Source organism: Semicossyphus pulcher, unplaced genomic scaffold (genome assembly GCF_022749685.1).
Source record: "Semicossyphus pulcher isolate SPU_LCO1_2020_fin unplaced genomic scaffold, fSemPul1.0.p SCAF_6, whole genome shotgun sequence".
Taxonomy (NCBI): domain Eukaryota; kingdom Metazoa; phylum Chordata; class Actinopteri; order Labriformes; family Labridae; genus Semicossyphus; species Semicossyphus pulcher.
This window is the reverse complement of record NW_027211737.1, coordinates 25,412,415-25,431,485: the sequence shown is the minus strand read 5'-3', so window position 1 is coordinate 25,431,485 and position 19,071 is coordinate 25,412,415. Positions and strand designations below refer to the sequence as shown.

At 45.8% G+C, this 19,071-nt stretch overlaps 1 protein-coding gene across 4 annotated transcripts in view; it reads right to left on the bottom strand.

Annotated features, from left to right (window-relative positions):
* The window catches only part of ncor2 (nuclear receptor corepressor 2), a 103,770-nt gene that overhangs the window by 15,994 nt on the left and 68,705 nt on the right, over positions 1–19,071 (bottom strand). For 2 of the 4 annotated variants that reach the window (XM_069683856.1, XM_069683859.1), the window contains exons 16-29: positions 17,745–17,905; positions 16,561–16,623; positions 10,979–11,121; positions 10,671–10,809; positions 9,081–9,504; positions 7,984–8,104; positions 7,267–7,531; positions 6,415–6,462; positions 5,951–6,115; positions 5,722–5,858; positions 5,507–5,606; positions 5,282–5,389; positions 4,525–4,628; positions 1,179–1,329 (exon numbers count right to left, since the gene is read on the bottom strand). In XM_069683856.1, the coding sequence (XP_069539957.1) occupies positions 1,179–1,329; positions 4,525–4,628; positions 5,282–5,389; positions 5,507–5,606; positions 5,722–5,858; positions 5,951–6,115; positions 6,415–6,462; positions 7,267–7,531; positions 7,984–8,104; positions 9,081–9,504; positions 10,671–10,809; positions 10,979–11,121; positions 16,561–16,623; positions 17,745–17,905 (2,129 nt within the window). The remainder of the gene's footprint in view (positions 1–1,178; positions 1,330–4,524; positions 4,629–5,281; positions 5,390–5,506; positions 5,607–5,721; positions 5,859–5,950; positions 6,116–6,414; positions 6,463–7,266; positions 7,532–7,983; positions 8,105–9,080; positions 9,505–10,670; positions 10,810–10,978; positions 11,122–16,560; positions 16,624–17,744; positions 17,906–19,071) is intronic. The other 2 variants (XM_069683857.1, XM_069683858.1) reach the window with 2 other exon arrangements.

The window sequence follows — 19,071 nt, the reverse complement described above, 5'->3', positions numbered from 1 at the left end:
ACTAATCTACAGGAAAAGTCCGTCTGATCACATTGGCGCACACAGAGACCTGACCGCTGAGCTGTAGAGTCTGTTTGTCTGTAGTGTAAACTGTAAACAAGAACAAAAACTCACATCTCCTGCTTCCTGTCGGCACACACAACCTCACGCTGTTTGTGTGCTGCAGGTGCAGCCACTAAAAGTAAACACTCTTGGCACATCCGCTCAGTGAACTGTCCGTTTATGTAGCCCCATGGTTAACCCGGACCGGAACGATGTGCTTCTGTTAACGGGAATACTCTCACTATAACACTCACTCACTATAAGTAAGAGTATTCCCGTTAACAGAGGCACCTCGTCCCAGTGCTGTTTAACTAGCTGTATAATGTAGCTGGAGCTACATAAACAGACAGTTCACGGAGGGGACGTGCGGTTTACTTTTTTGGCAACACCTGCAGCACACACGCACACCACCTGAGGTTGTGTGTGCCGACAGGAAGCAGGAGATGTGATTTTTTCATTAAGTGACTGTCATGGGGCTGATCACGCTGATTAAACATACATCTGATCATCATGAGCAACGGCTGATGACATACTGTAATAATAACACAACTGTACAATAGAAGTATAAGTCTGTATTTGTTCCATAAAGAACGTGTCGCTTTCTACGTTTTCATGCAGGTGTCAGAGTCTGAACCAAGAGTGGTAAAAGTAGGAGGGGTTTTGTTTTGTTATAAGAAAATAGATTTTAAAGTCCCAAATAATAAAAATAATTTCCTGTATTTTTTAAAAATCGGAACAGAACAAAAAGTATAACAGTATCGCAGCCCTAGTGTCTATGCAGGTTTATACCAAGTTAGTTTTAAAATAATTTCTCACTCTGTCTCTGTTGCTTCCTGAATGAAAATTGATGAGGGTTTCCTGATTAATTTATAAGGCACTGAACATTAACAGCACACAATAATAACTGGGACTAAGTAATTCTAAGTAATAATCCTTTCCCTGCTGTGTATGTGTGTGTGGGAGAGTTATTCTGAAGCACATTGTGTTGCAATCACTTAAAGTGCTAGGCTTATGTCGCGCTTGCAAGTTTACATCAATAGAAACCCTTCCATTTGTTGAGCCAGATCCCAGTGAAAATGAAAGAAAAATCCTTGGCAGCGATATCAAATATTCAGCAGCCGAGCTGATGTACTCACGGTCGTATGTGAGAATGTGTCCGCTGATGCCCTCGTAGACCACATGGCCTTTAGACAGAGCCTCGTCCCGCTCCCTCTCGGCTCGGCTGGCGCTGTCCTCTGTGATCAGACGGGTTATGGTTCCCTTATAGAGCACATCAGCCGGCGTCCCCTGTGGAGAAGAGAGGAGGAGTGAGACCTGGCCTTTGTCATCTCAGTGTGCAGCAGGAGCTCTTGTTAAGAGATGCCAAGAGTCTGATGATGACTTTTATGTTACAAAAAGAAGCAAAGACCAAAAAACGACAGCAACTTTACATGTCAAAGAATTCCAACAGACTCCTACTGGATAGCAATTTGCCTGTGTAGAAGTCAGGCTCAGGTAATTACACTGCAAGCGGAGGAAATTCACACCTCTACAATGTCAAGGGGATTACACTAATCAATTCTAATCAAAGCCTTTATTTAGGGTAAGCAGCAATACCATGAAACCTGACAGTTTATTACCCAATCCCAAAACCACAAACAACGCTACACAGACAGTGTTACTCGTCTGTTACTCAATTAAACAATTAGGTAATGTCTGTTATAAAGCCGTCTAATATAAGTGTAGATAAACAGAAGCAATCCTGATTGATAAAACGATGGTAGAGAAAGCGAGAGAGGTATATCGTTTGTTTTTCTTGTTGACTTGAATGAGCCGTCGGTTCGACTGTAACACAAATCAAATCTTGTGTTACATAAAGAACATGTGACAAAAACTCTGGGGCACAAACAGAAGAAGCAGAAAAACAACGTGATGGATGACAAGGATCCACATAAAGAGCAGCAAAACCAACACACATAAACAAACACAGCTGTGAAACACAAAGTAGTACTCCCAGAAGAAGCGGAGGTTCAACAACTTGGCAACAGTAGATGACAACGCAGCTTTTGTGACTATGAGTAATGTTTCTACGCTGCTCGAGTGAGAGCGGAGGTGGATGCTTGAGTAGGAGACACAGAAGAGCCTGAGATCACATTTCTCGTCTGTTGACTGCAGCTTTTCCAAGAAGACGCCGCTAACGGTCGGGGGGGGGCCAGACGAGTAGAGGGTGATATTTACAGGATCGGATGGCACTGACCGAAGAAAGCAGTCCTCATCTGCTCCGAACATCGCCATATTTAGGTGTTTACAACAGAACTGATTATGTTTTGACGCTCCCACCTCTTCATTACTAATCCATCATGTTGGATAACAGCCCCCTCAACACTTGTTTTCTCTTGTATGCCAGTTGGAGGTGATATTACAGTGGGCATATCAATGACTGATTTAGCCGGCGTCTGGAGTAAATAGATAAATAAAAGAGGGAACAGACGCGGTACAGTGTGTACCTGTTGCCAGGGTGACAGGGCCACTCAGAGCTGTGGTTATGTCACAGCAGCAGGGAAATCCAGCAGCCGCAGCTCTCAGCTCGCCTAATGACGTCTTAACAGCTTTTTTTTCATCATAAGCACACAAAGCAAAGGCCAACATGAAGAGTGTTAGGCAGATGGGAGCGGCTTCAAACAAATGGCAGAACCAGTGTTAACGCTCAGAGTAGGTCAGGGAATGGAAAATTATGTGTGTTTTGTTTTTATGATGAACCTTAACACAGTTTATCACAGTGTCAGTTTCAGTTCAACACTTACATCCGTCAGCCTCTGACAGAGCAAATCACATTAACCTGAGTAAACTGTTCTCACAGAAACCTGAAGACAGAACCGGATCATCTTATGATCTCCTATAAAAACAAGCGTCTCCTGAACCCAAATAACGGCTCTTTTACATCACATCATTTTTAACCGGCTCATTTTAATTATTCTCAGGAGGTTGTTCAGAGGTTCTCCAGATAAAGGGGAACATAACGGTTTGCAGTTGTGTGTCGTAATGCACTACTTCAACTTCAACACTGTCAGCACAATATTCGAAACGCAGTAACGTCAGGGTGTCGAGCACAACACAGAGATGACAAATAAAGAACTCTGCTCCTCTGAGTGAAGAGATAGCAGGGCATCAGCTGTGGGTTACACCAGTTGTTCTTTATCAAACAAGCAGCGGAAACAGCAGAATACCCCCCACCAAATATTGCAAACCAATTCAACTAAAAATTGTTTAAATTTAAATTAACCAAAAGCAACAGATAATTTCTATCTATCAGATTAGGGCTGCGTGACATATCCTTTCACAATCGCAATGTGTCTTCAATGGGCCCGGAAAACCTCCGCCAGATGGTGCGTTTGACGTAGTCTGGCAAGGGAGCTCGCTAAACTACACTTCCGCAATCTAGGACGCTCACGTCCGATGTCATGTCTCGTTCAAAATCGTCAGGTTTGAAATGTAGACTGCAGACCTGAAGTAGTAGGTCACGCCAGCGATCAAACATTATTGCTTCTATCGATTACAGAAAACCCCAGCTTTGACTGACTCGTGGCTTTTTCCAGGGGCGAACTGCTCCTTTAAGTGAAACACGGCAATCTGCAACTTTATTGTTGCTCGGTGCAAAACAAAAACTGGCCAGTTTCTCATTTTCCATGACTTATCTACAGAAAAGATTAGCTTATATCATGTAGTGAAGCACTTCACCAGAGCACAGAGTAAACCGCTGAGCAGCAGACTCTGTCACCTGCCTGTAAACTATAAACAAGCTTTTCAGTGAGTACCTCATCCCAGTGCTGGTCGACAGAAACGGACCGTTCACCGAGCGGACGAACTGCGGAGTGTTTACTTTTAGTGGCTACACCTGCAGCACACACGTGAGGTTGTGTGTGCAAACAGGAAGTAGGGGATGGTGAGCTTTCAAAGGTGACCGTCACAGGGCGGATCACGCTGATTAAACATGTATTTAAACACCATTAGAAATGGTAGATGGCATTCTGTAAAGTAATGCAACTGCAGGCACAAGTCTGTTTGTATTTATTTAAAGAAATGTGTGGCTCCACCTGAACTATCTCTTCTTCTCATGCAGGTGTCGGAGTATTTAAGCTAAGTGTATTAAAAGTAGGAGAGGGGTTTGATTTGTTAGAAGAAATAGACTTAAAAGTGCCAAATAAGTATGATTGTTTATATGGACATAAAAACTATGTTTATCTGGCATCATTTCCTGTATTTAAAATCACAATAAATATTGCAGAACAGAAAGTTATCGCAATGTCACTTTTGTTCCAATATCGTGCAGCCCTAAATCAGATATAATGTGGCTGTCAAACAAATCAAAATACAATGGACTGCCCTCATTTAATGTGGGTCTAATTTTGATCAAGAGACGGCATGAATTCATATCCACTTGGATTGACAATAAGAGTAAAAATCTGTACAGCACCTGTAACAAGGACCAAGAGCTGGACTGACCTGAGTAATGGAGCCCCCTCGGTAGGAGATGGAGGAATCTGGATGCATTCTGGTCCCTGGGATGCCCTTAGTGATGCTTCCACCCTGAACAGCTGGAATAGAACCTGTGAAGACAGAAAGTAAGAAAGAAAGGCAGAGGTCAGAGTAGTCAAAGTGAAACAGGGTCAGACAAACGGCATGAAAGCACAGCTGCAACCAATACAAAGTCTTGTTGCCTTATATGTATGTATTATTCCTATTTATGAGTCAGTCTAAGTTAAGTACAATAAAAACATATGTAAATTTGTAAAACATGTGACAGCCATGTTTTTTTCTGTAGACACTTTAGTTAAACTGAAGTGTAGGGGCACGGCTGGCAGTAGTTGCAGCTTTAAATCTTCTTGAGTTTGCATCTACCAGCTTTGCGCACTTTCTCCCATTCCTCACATCCTCTCAAGCTCTGTCAGATTAGACGAGCTTCAGTGAACTCAACTCCCCACCGATTCTTGACTGAGATTTAAGTCTAACCCGGGCCACTCGAGTTCATTCAGAGACTTGTCCCAAAGTCACTCCAGTGTGGTCCTCGCTGTGTGCCTCAGGCCACTGTCATGCAGAGGAGCTAAATCTCTTCAGCATGACAGTGCTGAAGAGAACATGTGGGAAACTCATGATGTGACTTTGTTATTCGAAGGTGTACGGCATCTTGACTGATCTGTGATGCACCAATACCAGTGTAGTGTATATGAAAAAAACGTTATAGAGAAGGTGAACCACCCACCACGTCCTGCAGCACTATCATGAGGCGCCCCCTGGGTTGAGAGGTTGTCAGCCTGGGAGGACGAGCTGCGAGGGGACAACTGCTCCTGCTTCACCACGGGGTAAGGACCTGCAAGGGATAAACAGACACGGAAATGAGAAAGACATGTCTGTGATGCAATGGATAGAAGACGTGTTAGAAGTGGAAAACTGAAGTGAACTAGTCCCTCCTGACAACTTTACTCACCCACTTTCCTTTGGTCCATCCAAGAGAGCCCCATCTGTGTGGGGGGCATCTTTCCGTGGTCTAACCCATGAGCTGGGCTGTGCAGCTGCACTGGGGTGCCCTGAAAAAACAGGCATAACCGTTATTATCATAACGGTGATCCACAGTATTCGTCTAATATCAGATTCTAAGATTTTTTCTGTGTAAAGTTAGTTTTGACTTGTGTGCTGCTGTACCTGTGTGATGGAGCCTCCTGGCTTGGAGGAGGAGATGAGCGGCGGTGGCTCTGGCATGGTGAGGGGCCTCACTGCTGCTAACCGACCACTGTCCTGTGGCAGGCCAGACATAGAAGGGTGGCCCGCTTGCTGGAACGCTGGAAGAAAAGATACGACATTAAAACTTGGTGATTTGAGTTCTAATAGTGGGAATAGAATAAGTAGAGACAGGAGACAGAAGAGGACTCACAGTTAAAGTGGAGCAGATGCTGGTCGTGACTGATCTTCGCCATGTCTCGTGGGGACATGGGGTAGGGGGAGAGAACTTGTCGACCCAGGTTGGAGGTCCTCAGGTCATCAGGGCCCAGCGCCTGCTTCTTAGCTTCACCATGCGGAGAGAAATCCCGGGACTTTTCTGCAACAACAACATAAAACACGGTCAAAGGATCAAAGGAGACCATTCAGCTAGACCTCCAACTTATCAAAGAAACTGTTCATTAGCCTCCGCTAACATTGTCATCATTGTCGCCCATGAGCACACAGAACCCCTCAAGCCACTTCCCAGCCGATGTGATTTCACCACATACACAACAAGCCACTGCTAATATTCATTGTAAAGTACACACAGTGAAATCCAGCAGGGGAGGTGATCACCCTGCAGTGTGGTTAAGGTGTAATTAAAAAAGGGAATGGTGTGGCAAGGGGTGAACCTACTTAATCCCTGCAGGAGGGTCAGTAACCACCTCTCGTTGCCTTCCAGCTCTGAAGGGACACAAACACACCACAGATCATCGCATCCTCACAGAATAACTCGCACACAATAACATGAACTGCATAGAAGCTTGATTTCTTTTACCACATCTGCTTCACTGGGCAACAGAATGCTATTAAGCTGTAGCTATAATGAAGCTTGTAAATATGTCTACACCTGCCTCTCTATAAAAAGCTTTTTGAGCTTGAAACAGTGAAAAGGGGGTTGCCGTACTTCACAGCTGCCGTGCCCAGTTGGTTATAAAAGACCTGTCTTTGTCTGGACTGTAGCTAAAAGTCCTCCACTGTACTCGCACAGATTCACACTCCACCAACTCACAGTAAGTGCACTGAACTAGACTATATTCCCTTCTGGGTCAATAGCAATACCAGATCATTTATCAGTTCCCTCTCCACGAGTGTCCCAGAAACACTTGAATACCCTGAGCACTGAAGAACAAAGGCTCAAGGTTAGCGCGTGTAGCAAGGACCAACTAAGTTTAACTAGAGCAAATGCTACTAAAACTGCATTAATGTGCAGCGCTGACATTAAGCTCCATGTACTCTACATTTTACATCTTTCGCAGAGCACCATAAAATATATACATACAGCCTGCAAAAGAGTTAGACAAGGGATAACACAGAACATGACGGCATGGGAAAAAGACAGAGGTTGAACAAAAGTGGAAATGTGAGAGCGCTTTCTTCATTTGTAACACAAAACATGCTAAACTTCTCTATCTGACATGACTGACAATTGACGAGCTACATGAGTGCATGAGGGGTAGAGGTCTATCCTGGTGGAGGTGTGCGTACCATCCTTGTCGCCGGAGGAGGGGCTGCGAGGGCGAATGCGCGGGCTGCTGCTGTGAAGAGCCTCCCTCTCTCTGTCTGCCTGCGAGCCGTACGGCTGCGGTTTGCCCGGCTGGCCTGAAAGCTGCTGCTGCTGCTGCTTGACCTCCTGAGAGGACTCCCCGTGAGCCATGGTGATCTGCTGCTGGTACAGCGCCAGGGCGTGTGGGGGCAGCACCGCCTTACCACCCCCGCCTCGCTGACCGCCCTGCATTGAGGCCTCTGGCATCTACACACGGGATGAGAGGTGAAATAAAGAAAGATTACAATCATAGCACACGCATAACACAAGCGCACTCCTGCCTGGTGTTTGACATATGGTTGAGCCACATAGAGTATCTGATCAACATGATAGCTAATAATCTTCTCTTATTTCGTGGTGAGCTTACATTTCCCTAATGCCCCGGATCTCATTTCTTCCCCACAAAGCACTCTGTCCCATCATGCTCCATCTGGCTGGCTTATCTAATACAAATATGACTGAACAATTTCACCTGCCTTATTGTTATCTCTGCAAGCAGGGAGGCAGGGATAGCATTGATACCACTGCAAGGGAAGTGTGTGTGTGTTTGTGTCAGCTGGGCAAATGTTACAAAAACACTGGATGCTCAGATGATCTTCACGTAGCAGTTGTGTAATGTGTGTAAGGGGAAAAATAAGAAAGTTTAAGTAGCGACTCACAATAGGTGGAATAGCAGCAGCCCTCTGTTTGAGCTGTTTCAGGTCCATGGGCTTCTGCAGCGGCGAGGATATGACTCCATCGTGAGTGTAGTTCAGCAGGCTCGGTCGAGGAGAAGTTATTCTGCAAATACACAGACACAGAAATAAGTTTGTTCCTTCTCTATTTTCTTCTGAGGAAATATTAGAAATGCTTAAAAAAAGAAGAGGGCAGCGATTCTGATTGTGTTTCCATCCCATGTGCCTGCCAACAGATTCCCTCTGAAGACACGGGCACAATCACAAAACCTCAATCACTTAAAGTATCTAAGCATTCAAATGATGGGGAACAGCAGGGAATCAATCTAATGTGTGTGTGAGGGGGGGTTTACTGTATGTATGATGTGTGTTGACAGAGACTGAGACTGTGGAAACAAACTGCAAGGAAAAATCCATATCCATGTCTCGCACATCTGTCGAAAGCACACATCATACTCTGAATCACAGACAGCCACATACACACTTTGATGCACGACAACACAAAAGTGTGTACACACATGCACACACACACACACTCGCTCCCTTTGTTTGCTTTGGCAGAGAGGGCAGCGTTTCCCCTGGCTCTGCCAGTACATGCAGTCTGCTGTCATGGAAAAAAAATTGAACAAATACCGTGCAAACAGGACTAATCACTCCTCCCACGCACTTTGACACCCATTTTTGTGGCCTCATTCACAAACACACACACACACACAAACACACACTAGATGCATATATATAGCTTTATATGTTGTCACTTATACAAAGGGCAAATAAAATCTCTGGTTGATAGAAAAGAGCAATCTGCGGTGGAGACATAAGTGGCTTGCCAAATATGGCTTCACTGCTGCACAGTGTAGCTAGGCAACTAATAACACTTCAAAACGGTCGCTGCTTTATTTTCTGATGTCTGCTCGACCAGAGAAGTAGGACACCTTGTAAACCAGTGCTCAGAGAGCAGAGGACCTTTGACACTGTTAATCTCGAACAGACCGAATGATGTCATTGATAAAGCAAAGCAGGAGAGACTACATGAGATAGTACATTTATATATTAAATGAATTGTTGCTCAGAGTTCTTACCTGCTCTTCTCTGGGTTGTCCGCCTCCTCCACTTCATCAGCACTGCAAGTGGCACTCGAGTCACTGTCCCCATGGGAGCCTGTTTTAGCTCCATGGTCCTTCTTTGAGCTCTTGGAGGAGCTTTTGACATCCTCCGACTGTGCTGCAGGAGGTTTTTTATCTGTGGCATCGCTGGGTGCTGCGGGCTGCTCTTTGCTGGGCTCCCCAGTCTCAGTCTTTATCTCCTGCTTGATGACTGAGTCTGCATCTTCTTTGACAGGAGGTTTCTCGTCCCCGGCCTGGCCCATGTCTGACCCGGACGCCTCCTTGTCCCCGGTGCTGGAGCTGGCCTTTGACCGGCTCGAGCCCTCCTCCTTAGCCTTGCTGTCCTCTGATGAGTGTGGCGAGGGCAGGCTCTCTGTGTCGGAGCTGTTGTTGGCTCCACCTGGCAGGACAAAAGGAGACACAGATCAGAAGACGAGACTGGGCTCATGCTGTAAATCATGTTACATGTGTCTGTCATTTTTTCCTCCATCTTTGCCCCATCTCTTTCTGCTAAACCAGATTCCTCACAGTGCCAGTCTTCTGCCTAATCAGGTTTCACTGTACAATAAGGAGGAACACAAAACCAATTGGGATGATGGACGAAATCCCCCGGGGCTTCAGCGCTCTATTGTGGGACTACAGTCTGAGCAGTATACTACAAGCAGAATACTTTACTATGTGTCTCTGCAGAACACGATTCTGCTAGCTAACAGAGCTGCCGAGTTTTGCTGTTATATATACACACTCAGTGGCTTCTTTATTAAGTATAACTGTACAATTCAATGCAACAGCTCAGCTACAGATACAACTTTTATAAAGATAATGCTGTGCAGTTTTGACTGACACTGTCAGAGAAGGGTATGCATCATTGAGCTTGTAGTTTGCGTTGGTGCTACACGCTGCATTTTATAGTGTTTCTAATGTTCTGCACACTCACTGGAGACTTTTCCAAACATGAGGAGTGAAGACAATATGAAACTTAAATATAATACAGTCCATTGCAACATCAACACTAATTAAGACCTCTGTAAAACACATAGTTGAAAGAGTACCACTTAGAAACTTAAAGGAGCAAAAAGCCACTGTCAGTCAAAGCTGTGTTCTGTAATCGATAGAAGCAACAATATTTGAAATTGGCGCCATAGCTGTGGAGAAAGTTGTACAAACAGCTCGTGGTTTCGCCCATTCTACATTCCTACAACACCCAGCATGCACTGCGCCCCTCCTTCTGAAAGGAACGGCCGAGCGAGTCGCTGAAGTGAAACACTTCCGTTTTCGCTACATACAGAAGCGACACAGAATCGGATATGACGAGAATATACCGGTGGATCGTCTAAAAAGTCTTCGGGTCTGCAGTCTACATTTCAAACGTGACGATTTTGAACAAGACATGACATCAGAGGCGGGCGTCCTAGACTGAGGAAGTGTAGTTTAGCGAGCTCCCTGTCCTCCGCCAGATGACACGTTTATATCATTGATTAATGCATATAAAACACAACCTTTGATTAATGCAGTGTTTTGTTGTGATAATTAGCATAATGTTTGTATCTTTTAAAAGCGTTGTACCTTCTCCATCTTCAGGGGCCTCCTCTTCGTTGCCGCTTGCTCCTGAGCCCTCCATTTCCTCCTCCTCTGCTGCATATGTAGCGCTGGTCTCCTCGTTCTGGGAGGATTTGCCCCTTCGACGGGCCTTTCGCTCCTTCTCCTGGGTCAATACAAACACACACTAAATAAAAACAGCCCAGGGAACCAAAGGGTTTTAGATGCAGCAGAAAGCCAGATATAATCCTGCAGAGTGCTCGTGCACAAGAAGCAGGCATGGCTTCCACTTTCACAGGAAGCAAACTCAGCTAACAAAGTTTCCCTTGGCTTACCGATTTCATTTTATGCTGCTGCAGAATCTCATCCAGTTTCTGCCTCTTCTTGTAGTTGAAGTAGAAGTTCTTGCACTGTGACACGGTTTTTGATCCCACCATCTTGGCGATGGCGGACCAATTCCTACCATACTGGAGAAGGCCTGGAATAAGCAGATGGACAGACAGAAGAATTAGGACAGGCGCAAAGATCGACGACATAGACGATACGTTCTACGTCTCCACTTCATATCAATTGTTCACCATGCAGTTGTAAAAATATGATGTAAGCTGTACAAAGAGCAAGTGTCGTAAAGATTGTGAAGGTTATTTTGGTTTATATACTATAAAAAGTATCTCTAGAGGCGCACAGTATGTCTCTCAATGGTAAATCAATAGCCATAAACATCTGTTTCTATACAGCTGTCGATGCTGTAACACAGCCTGGGAGTCACAACGCTACATGGACACAGTAGTCCCCCCTCTCCCAGCAGCAGCATGGCTCGATGCCATATGCTTCCTAAGTAGGAGAAAGAGAGATAGAGAGTGAAGAGAGAGTGGAGCGTCGGTGGTGTGAAGGCTGAACAGTCAGTCATACCAATGACATCACTAACGCTCTCCGCTGGGGTCACTCTGTGTCACATTCTGACTGACTTTGATGTGACCCACTTCCAAGAAACCCTGGTCTTTACCCAGTCAGCCACATGATTGCGCCTTACACAAGAGTCTACATGCACCCGCCGGGCCGAGCTGTGATAGATCAACCTGTCATAAGACACACACGCACACACACAGGGGCTAAGAGCATGTGTGGTAAAAGAAGACATGTAGAGAGCGGTCGGTGTGTAAGCGGAAGTGAATGAGTGAGACAGATAGCGTAGAATTTGCTCCGCTGTCCCCCCCCTCCCCTCCCCTCCCCACCCGCAGAGTCTGCTGTTAGCTAAAGGCAGCTCATTAACAGTGTGTGTTGTAAGAGGCTTAGCTTACACCACCCACTTGTTTCCTGTGCCAGCCTGACAGGTCCTGGCAACAGGACAGCCTCTCAAAGAGTTGTCGGGGAGGGTGGTGTTATTAACAGGCAGAGAGCCAACACCTCACTGGGATAACCTTGGACACAGGTTCAGAGGTCTCTGCATCTCATCGCTTAATGGAGGCAGTGGGACAACGAGCAGGAGCCGGAGCCAGAGGAGAGGAGAGGACAGCTGTTTACAGCGCTGTCATTTTACCGCTCGTGTTTATCAGAGAGGCTGACTCTGATTCCAAGAATTCATAAATAATGTTGTTAATGAGTAATAGCTGCAATAAAGCTCTTCTAGCTCATTTGAAGGGTATTATTCACAAGACTGTATTTATCTGTGTGCATGAGAATACTCATACACAGGATAGGAAGATGAATTAACCTAGGGCTGTGTGTAAGAAAGCCTGCACGCTACAAGAAAACTATCTGATTACTTTGTTCAAATACAATATGCAATTTAATAAATGATCAAATATTACAGAGTGCACACTCGCTCTAATTCTCTTTACAAGTTTCTCTGTCGATCTGCTGCTCTGCATGTTTTACACCACACATGTGTTTGCAACATGTCCCTCCTGAATCCAAAATAAATCCTGTTATTTTTCCACCACGAAATTGACACCGATTCATCTGAGGTTAGCTAATAGCTAGCTGGGGTTTCATGATAAATAAGATAAAGTACCAAGAAACTATCTGACTAAATTCAACACCCTTTCAAAGCCATCTTTTATGTTTATCTTTGACATAACTCAAACACTTCCTCTGTCAAACATATCAAGTGATATAAAAACACTTTTGCCATTAGAGCTGTAAAAGCTGTGCATCATCCAGCAGATGTGAGAAGATGAATAATATTCACAGTCATGCTGTGAATTTATTAATGCCAGTAAAAAAAAACAGAACCATAACAAGCGAAGGTGATCTTCCAGTTTGAGCTGCTGCTGGTGTCTAAAAGCTACTGCACACCTACAACCTGTCAAGTGTTAAAATGGGAGAGGGTTTTCAGCTGAAATATTCATCGCTGCCACTGAATGCATTGCTTCTCAAAAAAAGAAAGAAAAAGCAGACAGGTCGGCTTGACTCGCTCCAAAAGGACTGAGACACGTGACCGACACCTATTAACCTTTTACAGCCGCCTCACAAGAGGGGAGGGGGGGGCAGCAGACCGCCCTACAAGTCAGACTCCCTCTGACCTGCCAGAGTGCACACAAACAAACGCATGCTCCGACACACAAAGACACAAACAGTGGCCTAATATAAAACACACAAGTAAACAAGTAAGACACTTTGCTGCACCCACTGTACTTGAAGCAATCACAATGCAACTCATTCACTAAAAGCTAAAGGTCACTTTGTTATGGCCTCTTTATAAGTTTATTCCATGAAATGCAGGCACACAAAACACGATCCAAAGCAGCTCTGCTCGACTCAGGGCCTTAGTTTCTGGAGCAAAACACATGGAACAAACATCCAATCAGCAGCAGCAATACTGAAGCAGGTGGTATCCTCACAGCCAATCAGGTCACTGTATTCCACATAGCTCCTCCCCTGGAAAGTGCAATCAACACCTGGTGCAGCCAGAAAGTGGTTGTTCCTGTCTGTCACATGCCTGTCACTCCGAGCGCCGTGTCGTGGCCCTGTAATGGATAACGCTATCAGACGGTCTGATCTCCAGAGGGCCGGCCGGGAAGCTCTTCAGGGCTGGGCCTTCCGATCCGGAGCAGAGGAGATGAAAACAGCTCAGTCTCAGCGCTCTTCCTGCCAGCTGGCTTGATACTTGAGCCGGTGTCAAGTTGACATGCTCCAAAACAGCACATGCTCTTTGCCTCTCCCCTCCTTTTCCTCTCACTCTGTCCTCCCTGTGCTTCACTGAGCGCTGCTCTGTTCTTCTCTGCCGTGTCTCTCCCCAATGGCGGTCGTCTGGGAAGACTTCCACAGGAAAGTGGGACTGTGGGGCGGTGCTATGTGCTCTGCCTCTCTCTCCCCTCATCTGATCTCTCCTCTATCTCTCTTTTTTTCCCTCCCTCCCTCCCTCTCTCTCTCTCTCTCTCTCTCTCCGTCGGTCCGTCCCTCCCCCTACCTCAGTCTGCCAGCAGGCACAGCGGCACGAACAGACACACACACAAACGCATGAGTGAGTACACACTAACTCGAACCCTCTCTCTCTCTCTCTCTCTCTCTCTCTCCGTCTCTCTTGTTAATACTCTAGCACACAGACGCAAACGCACACACTCAGGCAGTCCAAGAGTAAACAGAGAGAGAGAGAGAGAGAGAGAGAGAGAGAGAGAGAGAGAGAGAGAGAGAGAGAGGGAGAGAAGAGCAACTGAGCCAAAGAGACAATGGAGAAAGGGAAAGGATACAGAAGTGGAGAGTAAGCAAAGAGAGAGAGGAGAGGGGGCGGGGAGGAGGGGGAGAGAGGGAGTTGATGTTGATACCATGAGAAAGCATAAAGGCTTTCACATTTTTCCTGACTGACCTGCTTTTCATCTTGAATGTGACCTCTCTCCAGTCTATAACAACACCGAGAGAGGCGAGAGACAAAGTGAGTGGGGGAAAAGAGGCACTTGCCAAATCTTCCACAGCTCTTGCCAACCTGGGCCGCTGCCATCGCCGATCCGAGGGAGACGGACGGAGCGAGAGACACAGATAGAGCAACAGCGAAGGAGAAAGACGGGGAGAAAAAATAACGTGGCAGTCTCTACCTGCTGCTCTTTGAAAATGGGTTCCTCCAGCAAGCAGAGTAGGGGCCATTATCCAGCTGCCTGCCTGCCTGCACCCAAGCAAAGCCTGCCAGATTAGTGCACTTACATAAACGCCAGCCAAGAAGGGTGCACATGCAAACACACACACACACACAGCTTGGACCGAGTGCACACAAAAACCCAACCTCTGCTACACACACAAGCAGGCGGGCAGAACTGGTGGATTTAAGAGGGAGGCTTTGCAAAGATTGGCTGTCCCTTGTTTGAGGTAGCGGTCTTTATGAGCAGTGAAGAGAGGAGTGATCTTTCTCCCCGTGTGGCCGTGCCATCCTCGAAGGCAGCGCTGGCTTGGCAGCTGCCATGCTGGAATGCTGATGTCCTGCCAGGCACTATAAATGCCATTATTCAGATCTGTTTAGCTCAAGGGGATAAACACATTAGCATGAGGACACCTAAGCCTCTTTAAAACATATACATATCAAGCACCTGCAAGGGGGAGCACCTTGACAAGCCAATTCAATACTACGAGGAAATTGGGGGTGTTATGAATTTGGAGTGTGGGTTCCTGGAGGGGGAATCCCTTTTGGCAGGTGAGGGGGTGGTTGTTAAAACTGATGAACAACGGCAAGAGCAGCCCCTCCTCTCCAGCCGTGGGTACTGCAGCCGGGACTCTGTGGTTGTGGTTACATAAGCCCTTCATAGAAGCCCTGCTCCCACCGAGCTGCCAGACTAATCCTCTGGGATGGAGAGCCCCACTAATCCCGCTGCAGGAGAATGGAACTGAAGACATTAACCAGGATTACTACACAGGACCGTGTTCAAGCCAGGCCAGCGCCAGTTATCACAAAATAACCCCTTAACACACAGACCCGCACGCATACATGAACCCCACATTGCATGGGACAACACACACGCACGGGATGAGGCAGACGTGATAACTCCTCTCGACCAAATGCGGTTTCATATCACATTGGAGCTGCTGATAGCTGCTTTCAAGAGGCACTTCATCTACTTTTGATTACAAAGGAGGACAGGTTCATCCATCAGAAGCAGAACTGAGAGTCACACGAAGCGAGATGACGCATCACCTACAAATGGCCACAAAGCGGCCGCTCGGCAGTGAAACTGCGTTGAGTCATGAACAGAAAGCGCTTGACATTACAAAGACGCTACGTTGCCACCTAAGACCTACTTTTTCAAAATCACTGATGAAAGGTTGCATTTTAATACACAGTGAAGAACTTTTAAGCAGTCCAAGGTGAAAGATATTAGAATAATTTCTGTCTGAAGCACCCAAAAACTACTACCATAAACAGATGAGAACCAGATCTGATTGGAGGGAATCCCTCTGCAAAGGCTCGTATCTCCTCAGCCTCAGTGGTTTCTAATGCGTACATCAGTAACAGACTCCTGGATCGCACGCAGCAAACACACTCAGACAGAGTGCTGGCTCTAGGAAAACGGGCAGAATGTCAGCGACCTCTGTGAATCAGCCATAGGCTTCTGGGTAATCTTCAGTCAGAGACAATAAACAGGCTGAGTTAATGACTGCTGCATTTGCGAGGGCTGGCTGATAAGAGGCAGACTTTACAGCCTGCTTGATAAAAAGACAGGCTGCCTTGACCCAGAGAGACGGGGAAATGGCTCCAAAGAGCAGCAGAGCCAGCGCAGGCAGACTGACACATACACGCATAGACACAACGTAGCAGCACGTGGCGGTTCCTGTCTCACTAACAGGAAGTAACAGCCGCATCACACGTCTATGCTTTAGAAAGCGAAAAACGGAGCTCGACTTTTCGCTAGTGTTGTTTCCTTTGGTGTCTCTATTATAATGCACAGTAACTGCGATGAAGTTACGCTTTATAGCGAGATAAAAGGTTTACCTTTTTTGGCAGTTTCCATCTCTTCTTCAGTCCAGCGAGAGCTCTCATTCATCTCCAGATTGGCTGTTAAAAAAATAGAGAAGCACCAAGTCAGAGAAGGCGGGAGGAGGGGGAGGAGGGGGGAGTGGGCAGTTGTCACAAAGTCAGTTAGGGAGTGACTGACAAGAGGAAAGGAAGGAGAGAGAGAAATTAGAGAAGAAAAAAGAATAAGAGGGTGGGGGGCAGGGTAGCTTGTGCTGCTTGCCAGTGAGGCAGTGCAGCGTGGGTCGCTGGGGACTGTTTGTTTTAGACGGAGGAAGCAGGAAATCCAAGGAGAGAAGTCAGTTAATGATTATAGACATAACAACTGGCTTCTCTCCCTGCACAGGCCACAAGCCAGGCCGACCCTGGCCCTGCCTGACAGACAGCGGAGCAGGAACTTGTGCTTATGTGTCCTCTATTTGGACCCGTGAAGGGCACTATGGGACAGCTAGCACTGCTGCCAGCATGGGAACAAACAGTGGCAGAGAGAGGGGGGAGGGGCTGCTGATGAGGGCCCCTACAGCCCGGGTCACCTGGGGATTCCCTGTGAATAAACCTGGGCTGCAGGACAGACTGCAGCATATACAGACACAACTGCTGAAACATCAAAAATCCCTGATAGCCTGCAGCAGGGGTGTCAGCGTGTGCACGGCTGAGTTACCATCTGTGAGAAACAAAGAGCTAAGTGAGAGGACACTGCTGACACGCTGAGTATTTTGTCCTGGAATTATACTTTTGTCTCCTGCCAGCAGATGGGATTTAAAGTACTTATCTCATGCAGTCACCATGTCTCACTGTTTTGTTTTCTTAATATACCATTTGAAAATGTGCGAGTTAAAGGCTGCGTGTGAATAAGACAAGAGGAACAACAGTGCACTCTTGTGGTGTGGGGTGGGAGACATGAAGTAGATCAAAGGTGACAAAGTCAAACCCACGTGATGGTGGCGAAACACTTTATACAAAACTTCCGCTCTACAGTTTTTATCAGTTTTTATCACTCCTAAAAGGTGTTCACTATTTCCCCCTATATTGTTGGTTTTGGCTCTCTTTCATTCTCTCAATGTTTTGCACCAAGTGCACAACTTTCAATTTCATATCCCTTTGAATAATCACTTGTACACTCACATTACACAAGTCAAAGGAAAAAGTAGGCATCGACTGACCGAGCTCATTGTTGAGTGGCGGTGTGGTGGTCTCCTCTACTTCACTGGTCATGGAGCGGGTGATGCGGCCCTTGCGGCGCCCCTGGCTGTTGGCTGTGCGTCGACCCTTGAAAGCCACAGTGGGCTCTTTGTCCTCTGCATCTTCTCCAGAGGTGTCATCCCTGAGTTTGAGAAATGTCAACACAGTCAGCAAGAGATACACAGGGTGCATGGAGGTGTACATATGATGGGTCACTGAGTCAAAGCCCTTTACAGAGGACCCTTACTATTGAGCAGCATTGTAGGGTACTGAAAATATTTCAAACCCAATGCAGTTTTGCTTTTGTATAGAGGGTTTTTAATGCCACGCTGAGCTGAGCATGTGTTTCACTGCTGAGGATCAGACTGAAGGTAAAAAGGTAAAAGTCACCCTGCTACCTCTTACTGCACATGGCACTATATATTATTATTGAACACCCCTTTAACATTCACCATTCAGAACCCAGTGCCTTCCTTTAATGTTGCTCTACTGCATCTTTTTATATAATGTTTTATATTATGTATATGTTGTGTTTTAAGTGTATTTGATGGTTTTAAACGTGCCACCTTGTGTAAATGTGTTACACTGTGTTTTATATGGAATATTTTTGCACACGCAAGTTATAGACAAATTTCTGCCTTTTGCATGCAACAAGTAGACAATACAGTTTTGTCTATTCTAAAAGCAAGTCAGATATAGAAGTCTGCTGTTGAATACCTGTTGAAACTGATGTAAATGTACAATGTTTTAAGTGCATTTGTATTGTAAAACGTATCAACCTAAATAAGTCGGACCTTTTTCATAGTGCTTAACAAAAAATAATTTATATTAGAATCATGTTAATACCACATTATATACTTTAAAACAGAGGGTTGTTTTATCTAACCTGACATTTATACTTTTCAAGTAATCGATGTTAAAAGCTCTCAAAAATTAACAGGAACAAGTTAGCTGCAGGAACGGTTTGTCGGGACCTGAGTGAGTCGAGTGATTCATGACAGAATGACGTGATGTGTCACAATCATGTCAGCTTCTATTGGCCCAAAGCTAACATAGTTGGGAGTAATGCTCACAATATGCTTGTTTCATTGGCGCAAATGGTCGTCATCTGTACACATGCAGTTTGTAATAATACAGCACAATTTTATTATTCATTATAAATGTATCATAATTATTTTGCGGACCCCCAGTTTATGGTTCGCAGACTCGCAGGGGTCCTGGGACCCCACTTTGAGAACCACTGGCCTGCACAGCAATAATATATTATAATGGCTGCCAATTGCAACTAAAATTTTAGAGTTGCAAAGA